The sequence below is a fragment of the Polyodon spathula genome, chromosome 2, assembly GCF_017654505.1.
Source record: "Polyodon spathula isolate WHYD16114869_AA chromosome 2, ASM1765450v1, whole genome shotgun sequence".
Taxonomy (NCBI): Eukaryota; Metazoa; Chordata; class Actinopteri; order Acipenseriformes; family Polyodontidae; genus Polyodon; species Polyodon spathula.
Genome location: NC_054535.1, coordinates 72,681,484 through 72,694,801, shown reverse-complemented (window position 1 = coordinate 72,694,801; position 13,318 = coordinate 72,681,484). Strand labels below are relative to the sequence as shown.

At 35.7% G+C, this 13,318-nt stretch overlaps 1 protein-coding gene and 1 pseudogene across 4 annotated transcripts in view; both read right to left on the bottom strand.

Annotated features, from left to right (window-relative positions):
• LOC121300176 (electrogenic sodium bicarbonate cotransporter 1) overlaps positions 1–3,992 on the bottom strand; it is a 101,910-nt gene extending 97,918 nt beyond the window's left edge. For all 4 annotated transcript variants that reach the window (XM_041228674.1, XM_041228667.1, XM_041228683.1 and 1 more), the window contains exon 1: positions 3,588–3,992. In XM_041228674.1, the coding sequence (XP_041084608.1) occupies positions 3,588–3,607 (20 nt within the window). In that variant the 5' untranslated portion in view covers positions 3,608–3,992. The remainder of the gene's footprint in view (positions 1–3,587) is intronic.
• Positions 3,993–8,107: 4,115 nt separating this feature from the next.
• LOC121326940 lies at positions 8,108–13,093 on the bottom strand (annotated as a pseudogene).
• Positions 13,094–13,318: the final 225 nt, after the last annotated feature.

Here is a 13,318-nt window from a genome sequence, read left to right as displayed (position 1 = left end):
TAAGAGAAAAACAACAGTTTCACTCTTCAGGTAAAATAATGAAACAATGCAAACCAAATTAGCTGCACGAATGGACTTGAAGTTATTCCATTTATACTTAATCCAGTCCCTGAAACTATGTTTTTCTATAAATACTTAACAATCCCTAATAAATGGCAGTGACACACAAACAGAAACAAGTTGAACAGACCTCTTATTTTGTCTGCAAACACAGACCCTTTCAGAAAATCCTGATGTATTATTCAGTAATTCCACTGGATATCTGGAGCAGCCAGTCATTCGTCACTTACCTTAAAACATCAAGCTTTCACCTTCTAAACATTTCAAGAATTGACATCATTTTACCTTGGGGTACAACTTACTAAAGCTGCAGCCGGAGACTAAGGCAATTTGAAACAGTAGGTGGAGGGAGTGCTGGGCGGGGCTCAGTGTAACAAGGAAATTGCTGATGCACACACAAGCCTATACAACAAAGCGTGCATTTACCAGTCGCCTTGCCTTGTCATTAGCATTAAAAAAATCAATTTGCACACTCCATACATCAGGAAGCTCTTTGCTATTACATTCATTCTCACAGCTTTTTGTCTGCTAAATATCAAAAGAAAACTAAAACGGTCCCAGTAATGTGGAACATACTTTTAAAATGAACACAAATGTTGATTATGGACCACAGGCACAACACGCAGTTAAATGTCAACATATCTTGTGTAAACATAACACAACTGTCCTGTGCTTTATCATGCTTTCACACAAACTGTGTGGTGTAATTGTATCACTGACAGCCTGGACCATAATCCATAATGTAATATGGAGCCAAAACAGACAATCACATATGCTTCCCTTTGTGAAGGAAAGCTAATTGTCAAGATTCTGTGTTATTTTGCCATTGTTTTTCTTTTTAATACTCAACACAAAAAAGCAAGAAACCAGTGCTACTTTAACTGATCATGGAAAAAGTAGAGAAACCTGTACAATCTTCCTCAGGCTAGAGACCCATTCAGCAGTTTGTAAAAGACCAGTTAAATTGTTTTGAGGTAAAGAAAAACAAAACCTTCTTTAAAGAAAACAATAAGGAAGCCAATCAAGATATGGGTACAATAATGATGCTAAATGTTCTTCCGTTTCTGTTGTATTTCATTCATTCACTAAATGTATAGAAGGTGTTGTGTAAATAATACAAGAAAACGTATTTGAAATGTGAGATTTGAATAAAAAATGCCTCTCTCTGGTCATTAGCTGCAGCCAACTGCATTGGTAGTAAAGCAGCTACCTGTATCCACCTTTACTTATTGTCACGATACTGGGTGCAAGTTATTTTTTAGATTGTAGAAGTAACACTTCCATGCCATTGCCAAAAAAATGCACCTCTATATATTCCATTAAAGGCTTCTTTGTTGGGAAAAGTCAAGTTGTGCACAGACTTGACATCATATTTCAACCATATTATTTACTGTTATTAGTACTCAGATAACAGTTTTTTCATGTAGAAAAAAATAACACTGGTATAGAATTGTTGATAGTATTAGATAAACAATGCTTTGTAATATCCTTAGAAAGTTTCCATGAAAAGTATTGCATTTGCTCCACGGAGTAGTAAATTATCCACTGAAGGGATCGCACAATGGCAGACATGAGCTTTCCCATACTGTCCCATGATATGCCTCAAGGCCACTTTGGAGGTCTACATGCTTGTGTATGTGTGTGTGTGTGTGTGTGTGTGTGTGTGTGTGTGTGTGTGTGTGTCTGTAAATAAGTAATCTCTAAGGAAATAAAACTAAACCTTTGTCCAATCTATTATTGTTATCAGTTTTCTAAGAATTAGTTTACAAGGCTTTCAAGGTCCATACATTCCCATGGTATATTTTGCTCTCTCTCAACCTCACACCACCAATTAGCTGATGTTTCTGTTCCAGGGTTCTAACAGGATTTATATTATATCCAAGCACAGTATTTCAAAATCTAAATTCCAGACTACTCTTCACTTTAATGGCATGTATTGCATTGCATTTCATTCCACAGTGTTTATTAAAAACCAAAAGAAAAAAACTAAAAATTAAGGAAACATGACCAGTTACAACTCTGGCAAGTGTTTGTGTGGGACGATTAACATAGTTATCTCTGGGTTCTAGGATATACTTTTATTTCCTCAAGATTCCCAGTAGCCCATGGCTATTAAAAGGTGGACTGGGCGAATTTAGTTATCTTAACTAACTCACTGACTTTGCAAGTATGTTTTGAACTCTTCACCTATCACCATTGCCAGGGGTGCAAATTTGGCACTATGGCGCGAGATTGTAGCACCAAAGTACCTCATATAGCACCAGCAACAAATCAATTCTAGCTCCAGTAGACATGTTTCATTCCTTAGCAACCATAGATGCTAATAGTTTCTCATTGGGTCTGAACTACTCATGTGACCCACCCACACTTATCCATATACACAGGAGAGAAGGGATGTGTCCTGTGAGAAGCTGTTAGAGGGGCTTGGTTAGGGCAGTATGTGATGATTTAGCAGCAGTAGGCTCTCTGCTGCTAAACTTTCAAAACAGTTTAGCACCAATTTTCAAAACGATTTGCACCCCTGATAGCAAACGTTTGCGTACAATTCAAACAGCCAATTAGACTGTTCAAATTAGGGTTCTACAGGGTTAGCTTAGATTTCAGTCATTGTTGGGAAGATACCTTCACCAGGGTCAAACAAGTCAGACTGGCTTGCAAATGATCAAGGCAATCACTTTTTGCTAGCTGTATCTTTTCTGACTGCAGTAGATGAAATAGTTAAGACATAGCGACTCTGCAACACCTAATGAGCTGAATCACGCTAGCAATTAAGGTTTTAAAAATGTATTCTTGTGCCTAGTTTATATTTCTGAACTCATGTGAAAGGACAATGCTAAAAAAAAACTTACCAGAATGGGAATGCAAAACAAACAATCAAATGTTGACCAAACTACTTTTTTTTTCAAAATGGGCACAATTGGCACGATACACCCAGTGGACTATATCATAATTCAAAATGTAGATTTTTTTGCAATTTTATTTACAAGATCTGCACACATATACTATGAAAAATAGAAACTGGCATAAAATTTCAGCATGAATGTGTTATATATTCATAAAGAACTGCATTCATACAACATGTATCTTTAATCTCATCTCAAAATGAATTAATATTCATTACCCAATTTACATTACACAGTTTAACAAATAAATAACACTATCCTAACATTTTCTACATTACATTTTCAAAAGTCTAAAAGCCTCTGGGGGGTCATTAACACTGGGCTATTCTAGACTATAATATAATCTACTTTGATGCTAAACAACTGAACAGGCATTTCTATATCTGAGTCACAACCGCGTTTTTACTGTTTCTGATGTGTTGAAACATGATATATTTGCAGTCGGCTCAATTCCGACATCTGTTATGAGCTCTAATGTTACTTTGGAGGCGACTATAACTCAAACGGGGAAGTACTACGCTAAAAGCCTCGTGAGCAGTAAACATTATAACAATACAAGAGTAATGTCTTTCAGCGTGTACAAAATCCAACGATAACTTTGGATTTAATTGTCTTATTACGTACTTGCTTTTATCGGTGCTCATTTTGCCTTTGTGTCGTGATCCCCGGCTCCTCTTCCTCTTGAAGAACTCTACAGGAATCTCGAGCCTCAGTCCAGAGTGTCAGCTCAATCAGTGGCCACGATGTGCGTCTTCTTTGATAAGCGTACTTACCTTTATTTGTTTAGGTATTGATCCAGTGTGAAGATCCCCGATAAGACGCAGCTTGATTACAAGATAAATGTTTACCATGCAGACAGCAGTTTGTTGTGGCTGTAGCACAACTTTAAAGTTTTAGTTAATTTCCAGGACACTTTGCAAGCCCAAACAACATTTTAGTTAGAACTGTTTGTATTTAATTATTTGTTTTCCTTCAGTCTGTATGAATATATAGTGTCTGTGCGGTTGTACTGCTGTTAGCGCGAGTCTTTTTTTCATATTTAAAGCACAACCCTCCTTCAACGTCATTGACCACAAGTGGGAGGAAGAGACAAGAGGTCAAAGAGTTATTACGGCTCAGGACTCCACACTCTTAAAGTGGTTCAAATTTGGTCGTTCCGGTAATTATGAATGGAAGGGTGCAGTGGCAAAACAAATAATAATAATAACAACAACAAACATTTACACCAGAGCTATGTAAATTAAAACATGTCCTCCCTTGTTTTCTCCGCCATAAATAAATCGGTGATTACCTGGTGTATCTAATACAATTATATTTGATTTGGTTAAGCGCAGCTCTGTGGTGATTTATTTTTTTATTATTTACATTTTAGTAAGCAGTTACTTATAATAGCAACATTTAATGCGAAAACGTATATTTCTTGAAACACATTAACACGTCTCTATTGCATAAGATACGATAATAATAATAATAATAATAATAATAATAATAATAATAATAATAATAATAATCCCAAATCAAGGTAGGACAACTTGCTCGCTTCCCAAACAGTAAACAGTGCCATGACAGACTTAACTCTTACGGAAGTGTTAAAGTAGTACTGTAAAGCGGAATTTATCATTCCCAATAGGCTACAACATGTAGTTTTAAGATTGTTTTATAAAAACAAGGATGTTTTTATTAAAGTGTATGACGTGCGTTTACCGCGACCTCTGCTGGTAAAACCGTATTTTACAATGATTAATCAGAGCAGATGGAAATTTACTTTGTTAAAGTGATTGTACTGTGCAGTAACTGCTTTCTTTAAGCTTTTTATAGCGGTAGTTGCTAGAGTCTTTAAGAATAATTGCTCCTATAAGAAGAGAAGTAAACAAGAAACCATTAACTGTTCAGTACCCAAAAAAACAGTCGCGGATAAAAGTATTGGATCTCTACACTCATTACACCATAATTCAAGAAAATAGATTAAGGACACACATTTAGTAAAACAAAATAATAAAACAAAAAGTGAAATACACAATTTCTAGTAATTTGACAAATAACAGTTATAAAAAAAAACAAACTTATTTCATTTAAACTAAATTCATGAGAAAAGTATTGGTACTCCTGCTGTAGTATTTTGTGTGTCCTCCTTTGGCTTTTATTACAGCTTTCAAACATTTATGATAATTGTTACATTATTCTTGGTGAAATCTGGATAATCTGTTTTGCATATTTCCTTCTGACAGCTCTAATACACAATGGATGGCTACAGCTTTCTTCAGTTCAAAGCATTCAAGAATTCCAGAGTCCTTAGCCATACACTTTGGGTTATGAGCAGATGGTGTCATTATGATCTGTAGAATGTTTTGATATATGGCTGCATTAATCTGATCTTCAATCAAACGAATGTCTCCAGTCCCTGAACTCCTATAACATTTCCATAAGTTTTTTTTCATTGAAGGCATAACCTTCTTTTCTCTTACTGTGGTCCATTTTTGGGGACAAGTTATATTTTAGTCTCATTGGACAAGATAATGTTGTTGAAGAATGCTTCAGATTCCTGTTCATATTTATCAAATATTAGATTAAAAGTAGCATGCAGTGAGGTCTGTGTGCATACAGTTCTTCTGTGTTCAGGTGCCTTTGCACAGTTCTTACATGCATTATTATGCCAGATGCTTCTAAATCTTTCTTAAAGTCCTTGGCTGTTAATCTTGGATTTTTTTTTTTTTAGCTGCTGAGTTGATTTTCCTACCTGCTTTATCTGTCTATTTCAAGCCTTTCAGTTGTACTTGTTCTGTGGTACTTCTTGATTACTGCCAATTGTGGATTTTGGTATTCCATATTTCTTTGATACTGTTCTGTAGTCATTTCCTTTGTTGTAGTTTTAGTTCATTAGTTCCTTTATGTAATCAGGGTTAAGGCAAGGCTAAAAAAGTAATGAAGAAATCGGTGGCATGCACTATATATGGAACAGAAATCATGCATTCATCTACAAATTTGTGTAATTGATTTGCTTAATTATTTTCAACGAAGTTTATACATACATTTATTAATATGTATATCTGTGGAAAATGTGATCCAAAATGCAATGGGACAAAAAAACAGTTTGAAAGATATTTAGAATATTTGTGAACAAATTTGTGGATTTCTATAGTGGAAGCATCATATAAAAAAATGACTGTGATATATTGTATTCCTCTATGATCTATGATGACAAGGCTCCAATTAGTGTGTTGTCATTAGAAAACACAAGGGACCTTTAGCAAATCTAGGCATTGAGACTGATACATTGAACTGTGGATGAAAAACAGAGAAGTCCTTTCTTATTTAAATCAGTTATGTACAGAGTTCAAGCTACGTATTTTGTATTTATTTTGCAGACACCTTCATCCAACAGGAGAGAGTAGATTTGGGCATGATCTACCTCCAAATTATTGAAATCCTATTTAATAGTTTATGTGCATTTTAAAACTCCAACTATTGCACAAACGCGTTGCTAGCAATCTCACAGTGTGTAAGTGAAACATGATTTAAGGTGGCAGGCAATTGAACTGGAAGACAACCTATCAAACAACCCAGGAGCAGGACACTACAAGAAGCTTAAACTGAAACCCTGCTATCAAAAAAAAACCCTGTCTAAAGGTATTAATGTGCTTCTGGCATCTTATTCGTTTGTTTATATTTTTGCAAATATAAATAATACTTGCATTTGCTCTTGTCAACACTCAAAGGATGGCTATTGCTTTAGGGAAGTTTGGGGAGAACATTTACAGCAAAACCTTGGCTCTGCTCTCATGAGGGTTGGGAAATCTTGTGGTCACAAACATATACTGTAAAAACGCTATATTATGTTGCCTTTGGGGATCCCTTCCACTAATGGGCTTCCAGCCGTAACTCATTATGTTGACTTTGGGATAAATTCACTAAGGGCTTACACCTTTAAAAAAAAAAGGGGGGGGGGGGGGCAAATGCTCTACTGGAGAAAACTCTTCTATCTCTTTGGTTCTACATTTATACAATTGCAAGGCTTTTTACTGTTGCGCTATCCTACGAATTCAGACCATTGTGATATAATACTATTAAGAAAATGATGGATATAATCTGTATACTCCATTAACCCTTTATGTTTTTTTCAGTTTTTTATTCATGTCATACCAATTGTATGTTTAAAATTATTTACATTTGTCGGTGACTCCTAAAATGATGGTGCTTTATAGTGTAGTTGTTTTAAAACAACTGTACAGTTTTTATACAGTATCATTAACATAAAGTGTTGGCTTGTAGCTCCGTTCATAGACTAGCATAAGGATGGGAACTGACAAAGCTTCTCTTCTCTAGGGAATCTTGTATATACTGTATTATATGTATATAAAAATAAGCAGTCAAAAATGTGTACCAAAAAAATTATGAATCGTGTAAAGCGTTCGCTGATGGAATGTTTTTTGGGTAACACAGAATATTTTGTCATTTCATGTTTTATCTACCTTAAGTATATCTGTGTAAAGCCCTGTCTGGGTTTGTGTTTTGAAACTCACATAGCAAGCTGTAAACCTTGTTAATATCTAGGCTATATGTACTTTTGATGGTTATTTTTTTCTTCCCCTTGCTTTATTCCATTGCCAAATTAGGCAACTAGGCAGCACAATCTGGAATCTTCTTGTAAACCCACTTTAACCCTTTCATTCATGGAGATCTGAAATGAGAATGGATACAAAAAAAAAAGAAAACCTCTTCTAGCCTTTATATGGGGGACATATGGAAGACATAAATGCGTGATGACCCCATATGATGATGCAATTTTCCCCATATAAGGCAATGGATAAAAATGTAAAATATTTTCAATGAAAAATATATTTATTATGTGTCCAAAACTACATGCAACAGGAATGTTAAAAACCAAAACATAATTGAAATTACCCTTCATATTTTTAAATATATATTTTAAAATATATAAACAAGAAAAAAATGACTTTTGTAGTTATTCCAACTTTCAGTGAATTGCATAATAAAAGCACTAGTTCTTAAATTGATTGAAAGTTACATTGTCATTGAAACGTTGTAACTTATGTTATTTCTGAACTGTAACGCATTTATAGCTTGCATATAGTAATTCCTAAAATTGGTAAATCCAGTCCATTTGAGGTGTTAATCTTCGACAGTTATAAAGTTCTCAGGAACTCATTCACCTGCAAGGAGACAACAACAACAATAATAATACTCTGAAATGCATAATCATAGAGTCCCCTTCTAAATCAATAATATCACTTCCTGTAGCCACCCAAGATAACATGCCTCTGTATTCTGGATTAAAACAGAAAATAACAGTCAATCATTTTCCCCAGTGATGCTAGTGATCTGAATATCCACAACCACTTCTAACACAAGTCATACCCCTGGCAGAATGCACTGCACGGTGATCTGCACAGAAGCATTGCCAGGGGGCTTCATTACTGAGCTATGCGGGGAGAAATAGGATAGGCTTGATGGATCAAACCAACTACAGGCCTGAGAGCTGGGAAAATATGTGATTTACATTGCATCAGTAGCAAAATAGAAGATACATTCAGAGGTAGAAAATGTTGTTATAAGACACATGGTTAGCTATAATGATCAATATGAAAAAAGTTTAACGCAACCCATTAAACATACCTTTTCAATCATATCAGCACATTTTAGCTCGTCTCCTTTAAAGTCTTCATTTGTATCCAATGTCAATATTGGAATGTCATCCAAGTACTCATATACCATGCTGTAAAACAGAAACAAGTATTTATTTTTGTGTGTCCTCTTTTCCGTTTGTAATGTGTATACCGTTCTGGTCACATTGGTCTGTGAGTTAACATATTTAGTCTTAAGTACATTGAAAGAGGTTGCTGGTCGACCTAAGGGGAAAAAGTAGGAACCAACATTACTGATGCTTTGATGCAAACAGTATAGCTGGAAGATGAGTGGCTTTTTGCAGGCCCTGATCACAAAGGAACATGTGGCTGCTGAATAGCCTCATCCAAGCAGGCACTGATGAAATGAAGGGAGCACCTATTCAGGGGACAGAGGATAGCATCGCAATGAAGAAAGAGCATTTTAAACATTCAGGTCTCTATGCTGGCAACATTTAGTACCAAATAAAGTACCAAAAGACATGCACCCTTGACTTTAAAAGTTGAGATATAAGAAATAAGCTTCATTTCTTAAAGTAGGAAAGTTATGCTTTCATTGGAGAAAGCACTGACATTTATTTTATTCTACAAGGAACCACTTGGTTTTTTCTGCTGATCGTCACAATCCGCGTGTCTCTAAACAGAAAGATTTTATTATCAGATCTGTATTACCCGATTACTTAAAAGCATGCTGAGATTACACACTATATTGTTTAGAACAGGTCTATTACAGACCGATACATAGCCTTGGCCCACATGATCAGAAGGTGTTTTATTTCCTTTTCAATTTACATGACTGTGAATAAAAGAATACTCTGTGCCAGGTTACGGATATGTCTCAAAAGATATACCCTAACGGTGAATACACAGTTAAAATATTTTTTGGATGTATTTTATTGTTTAAGATTAAAGCATTAACCATGCTTACGAAAAAGGGGACTCAGCAGGTGTATATCTTTACTGCATCTACTTCAGTCTTACCGCATTGTTTTATGTTGAAGCCAGCTCTCATGTTTGAAATGGAGCTTTTCCAGGTACTCCAGGGGAATGTCTTGTTCTTCCTCTCTGCCTCATGTGTAAAGTCTTTCCATGCATTTCTATTACCAAATACAAATATTACAATTACATTCATAACAAACTATGTTTTGTAAATCTGTATTTCACTTTTTCCATTATTCATTGTGTATCTCTGAACAGAATACTTCATTGGTGTGTGAGATGAACAGGCATTCAGGCTGGCAGGGAGAATGCACTTTCTACAGCACTTTTCTCAAAGGCAAAAAACACACCCACAGAAGACACATGTTATTTATATACAGCATGTATTTATTTTTCTGGTGTGTGTTTGGGGGGGGGGGGGGGGGGGGTGTCTGCAAGGTGAATTTTCCCCATAGCATCTTTGACTTTGACAGTGTTTTATGGGTAAAATTGATCCATCAAAGCTATGCCCAGGGGAATGTGGAAATGTCCCCTCTGTAAATGTGTTTGCTTTCGTAAAGGTGATGTTCTTACACCTTGTGAAAATAAGTCTAGCTGCTAATAAAGTTAATAATTAATAGTACAGCTTTGTAGGACAGTCATTAATAAAACACTTTGTTGGAACTGAATTGAGTAATACAGAAAGTGTTCTATTTCTACCTCTCTATTGGGTCCAGCACTTTAACAGCACCATATATTAGGACATGGAGTACTTAACACGTCTTACAAACCAAACCTGTACATTTTTCTGTCATAAAAAAAACTAAACGTATTCCAAACTACAGGAGGCACTGCATCCCTGTGTATATTTGTGATTGGTTTATTAATTAGCAAAATGTGTTTTGGCAGGGATGAAAACCTATCTCTGCAATGTCAAATACTGTGTACTTCCCCCTCTAATTGGGCAGGTCACCAAACGTGTGTGTGTGTGTGTGTGTGTGTGTGTGTGTGCGCGCGCTTGAATGGACTGACCAAATGGGAAGGGAAAGAAAACACGTGCAGAATGTGGTCAAGCTAAATGAGCCATATTATATATATATGCACACACACACACACACGAGGAGCAGAGACACAGCTTCTTGGGGCGAGTTAGTTTTGAGGAAGCCCTGAAAGCAGCAGGTTGTGTTCTCTGTCCTGCACCATGATAGCTATAAACGTGGGTGCTGACTTATTTCGGTCAAATGTTTGATTTATTTTTTATTCATTTCTAAATAAAAGTGCGCAGAAAAAGCACATTTGAACTGATGACTCCTGTCTCCTGGGTCTGCTATTCCCACAACTGGCCTTAAGCAAAACACTGTCATTGCACACCCTACATTAATGGTACTTTTACAAAGCTACTGTATTAATACATAGCTTTAAGCTTACCTCAGGAGATGCTCTGAGATAAATAATTCCATCTAGTTTAATGTTATTGCCAAACTGACTGTGTAGCCATCCGTGCCAGTCCTCGTATACAGCCCATTCAGTTTCATTCATGGAGTCTGATTCATATAAATTGGAGGCAAATATGTATCTGCAAAAATAAAAGAATATTAAATGTACGCAGTTGTCTTTGCCTTTGATATGACTCAAGTGCCCTATTGTGACAAAGTGCCCGCCCCTGTGTATATTTTCTGTTATATGTTACGTGTTGTGTGTTAATGTTGGTGTATAGTCATTGGTACACGGGATATAAACGGGTCTGTGAAACAAGTGTTTAAAATGTATATTTGTATTTAGGCACGAGGTTTGCACAGTAAAAAGTAATAATATGTGAGCAAGTAAAAAGTAATAATATGTGAGCACGGGGAATTGCACTTTATTAATTCACGTGCAGTTGTACCGAGACTCCAATTGAATGATTAACAGTCGAGTCTTGGTACAGCTGCATAAAAGCAGCATGTTTTCACCCACTCGCGGTTGGGTGTTCAGTGAGTGGAGAACGGCAGAGAGAGTAGGAGCGTTATAATTTCAATTGCTATTGCGTGCTGGTGGGACCAGCATGATACTTGTATTTATCTGCTCACCATGTTTGTTAGTGTCTCTGTCCGTGCATCGTGTTTTGTTAAGTATAGTCCGTTTTTGTTTGTCTATTTATTTTGCCGTAAAGTGCCGTGTCCTGTTTCTGTTTGTTTGTTAAACCCTTTTATTTTGCAATAAACCGACGCAAGCAAGCGTCCCCATCATTTCAATTCATCTGTGCTGTGTTTGTGTATTTTATTTCCTGGTCTGACTCCACCCACATCGGCCATCTCTGTGACACCTATGTAATCCATCAGAGCAAAAATATACTCTTGAGTTATCAAAGTGGACATAAAGACACAAGTTACACCCGAGTATTATAGTACCTTGTCAAAATAAATGGCAATTAATTCCTATTACAAATGCAGCACGTCAGAAACTTCAAACTAGGTTTGGGGTGAATTGAATTATACTGATTTTTTAATGAGTTGCCAGTTGGAATACGATCTCAAGGTTTATATACGATTTTAACAGTTTGTTTAATACATTTCATTTGCAAATATGAACAGATTTTCTTAAACACTGTAAATGGTTAAACACAAAAATCAGAATATATATTAATCACTCAACTCAAACTTTATCTCATTAAAAAATGAAGTGTGACTTACCAAATACTTAGACTAATGGCTTTTTTCGTTTTTTTTTTTTTTTTTTTTTTTTTTTTTTAAACATAAGCAAGATTTATGATAATTTTTAAAAAGTGTATTTAAAGGACTGCAAAAATAAGAGTGGTATTGTTTTTCACATTTCTTTATGGAACACACTTAAAAATAGATCTCCAGGTCTACACACAAGATAACTGGAACATGTAAGTTTTCTCAAGACAAAACACTTATCAAATTGTACTTTGCACATAATAATACTTCAAGATACTGAACAGTAAAATGGACAGGTATGACCATTGGTATCATTGGACAGGTATGACCATTTGAATGGAAATGATACTTTGGAACTGTTAATTATGTACACAATATTGTATAGTTTAGTTTTTTTCCAGTGAGGGTAGCAGTAAATGTTAATACATAATGAAAAAATCAATAAAAACAAAAACAAATGAAAGATCCTAGTAACTAACCATTACTAACATAGTATTACAAATTGTGTGGGACGTTGTGAAACTGTGTAAATGTAATTGCTGGAAAACTACTGCATCCAGATACTAGAAATACATGAAGGGCCTCGTTCATGTATTCAGTTTCTGCATTACTGTTTCTCTCAGATTTATTAATGCTGTACACTTGTGTAGAAGAGAATACAGTCACAGAAGACAATACAGAATCCACTCTTGGTACAAGACTAAGGGGATGGGCTGTTGCATTACTACAAATAAATCTGATCGCTTGAGGCGGCGGGGGGCTATGACAGGGGTAGAACCCGTATTTTTTTGATTGAGTTCTGTTAACCTATATTTACATACCTACTACTGTAAATGGATCTCTCAAAAAACTGTACTGGGTTTTCAGCTTCTTGCAGTTTTCCATTAAGTGACATAAGCTGAGCGCGCATTATGCTCATACAGGCATAGGTCTGAAATGTAAAATAAAGGCCCATCGCTCTGGTTTCTCATACATCATCTGGAGAAGATTTCCACTACTTTTTTGCGATGTTGTCAGTTCCTTACAAAGAAAGAGAACAAAAGATTAAAAAAAAAAAGTAATGTAATTAACATTAGCAGCTTGGGGAAAATGCTTTGTGAACATGGCCCTGGGGTTCAGAAATAATAAATGTAAC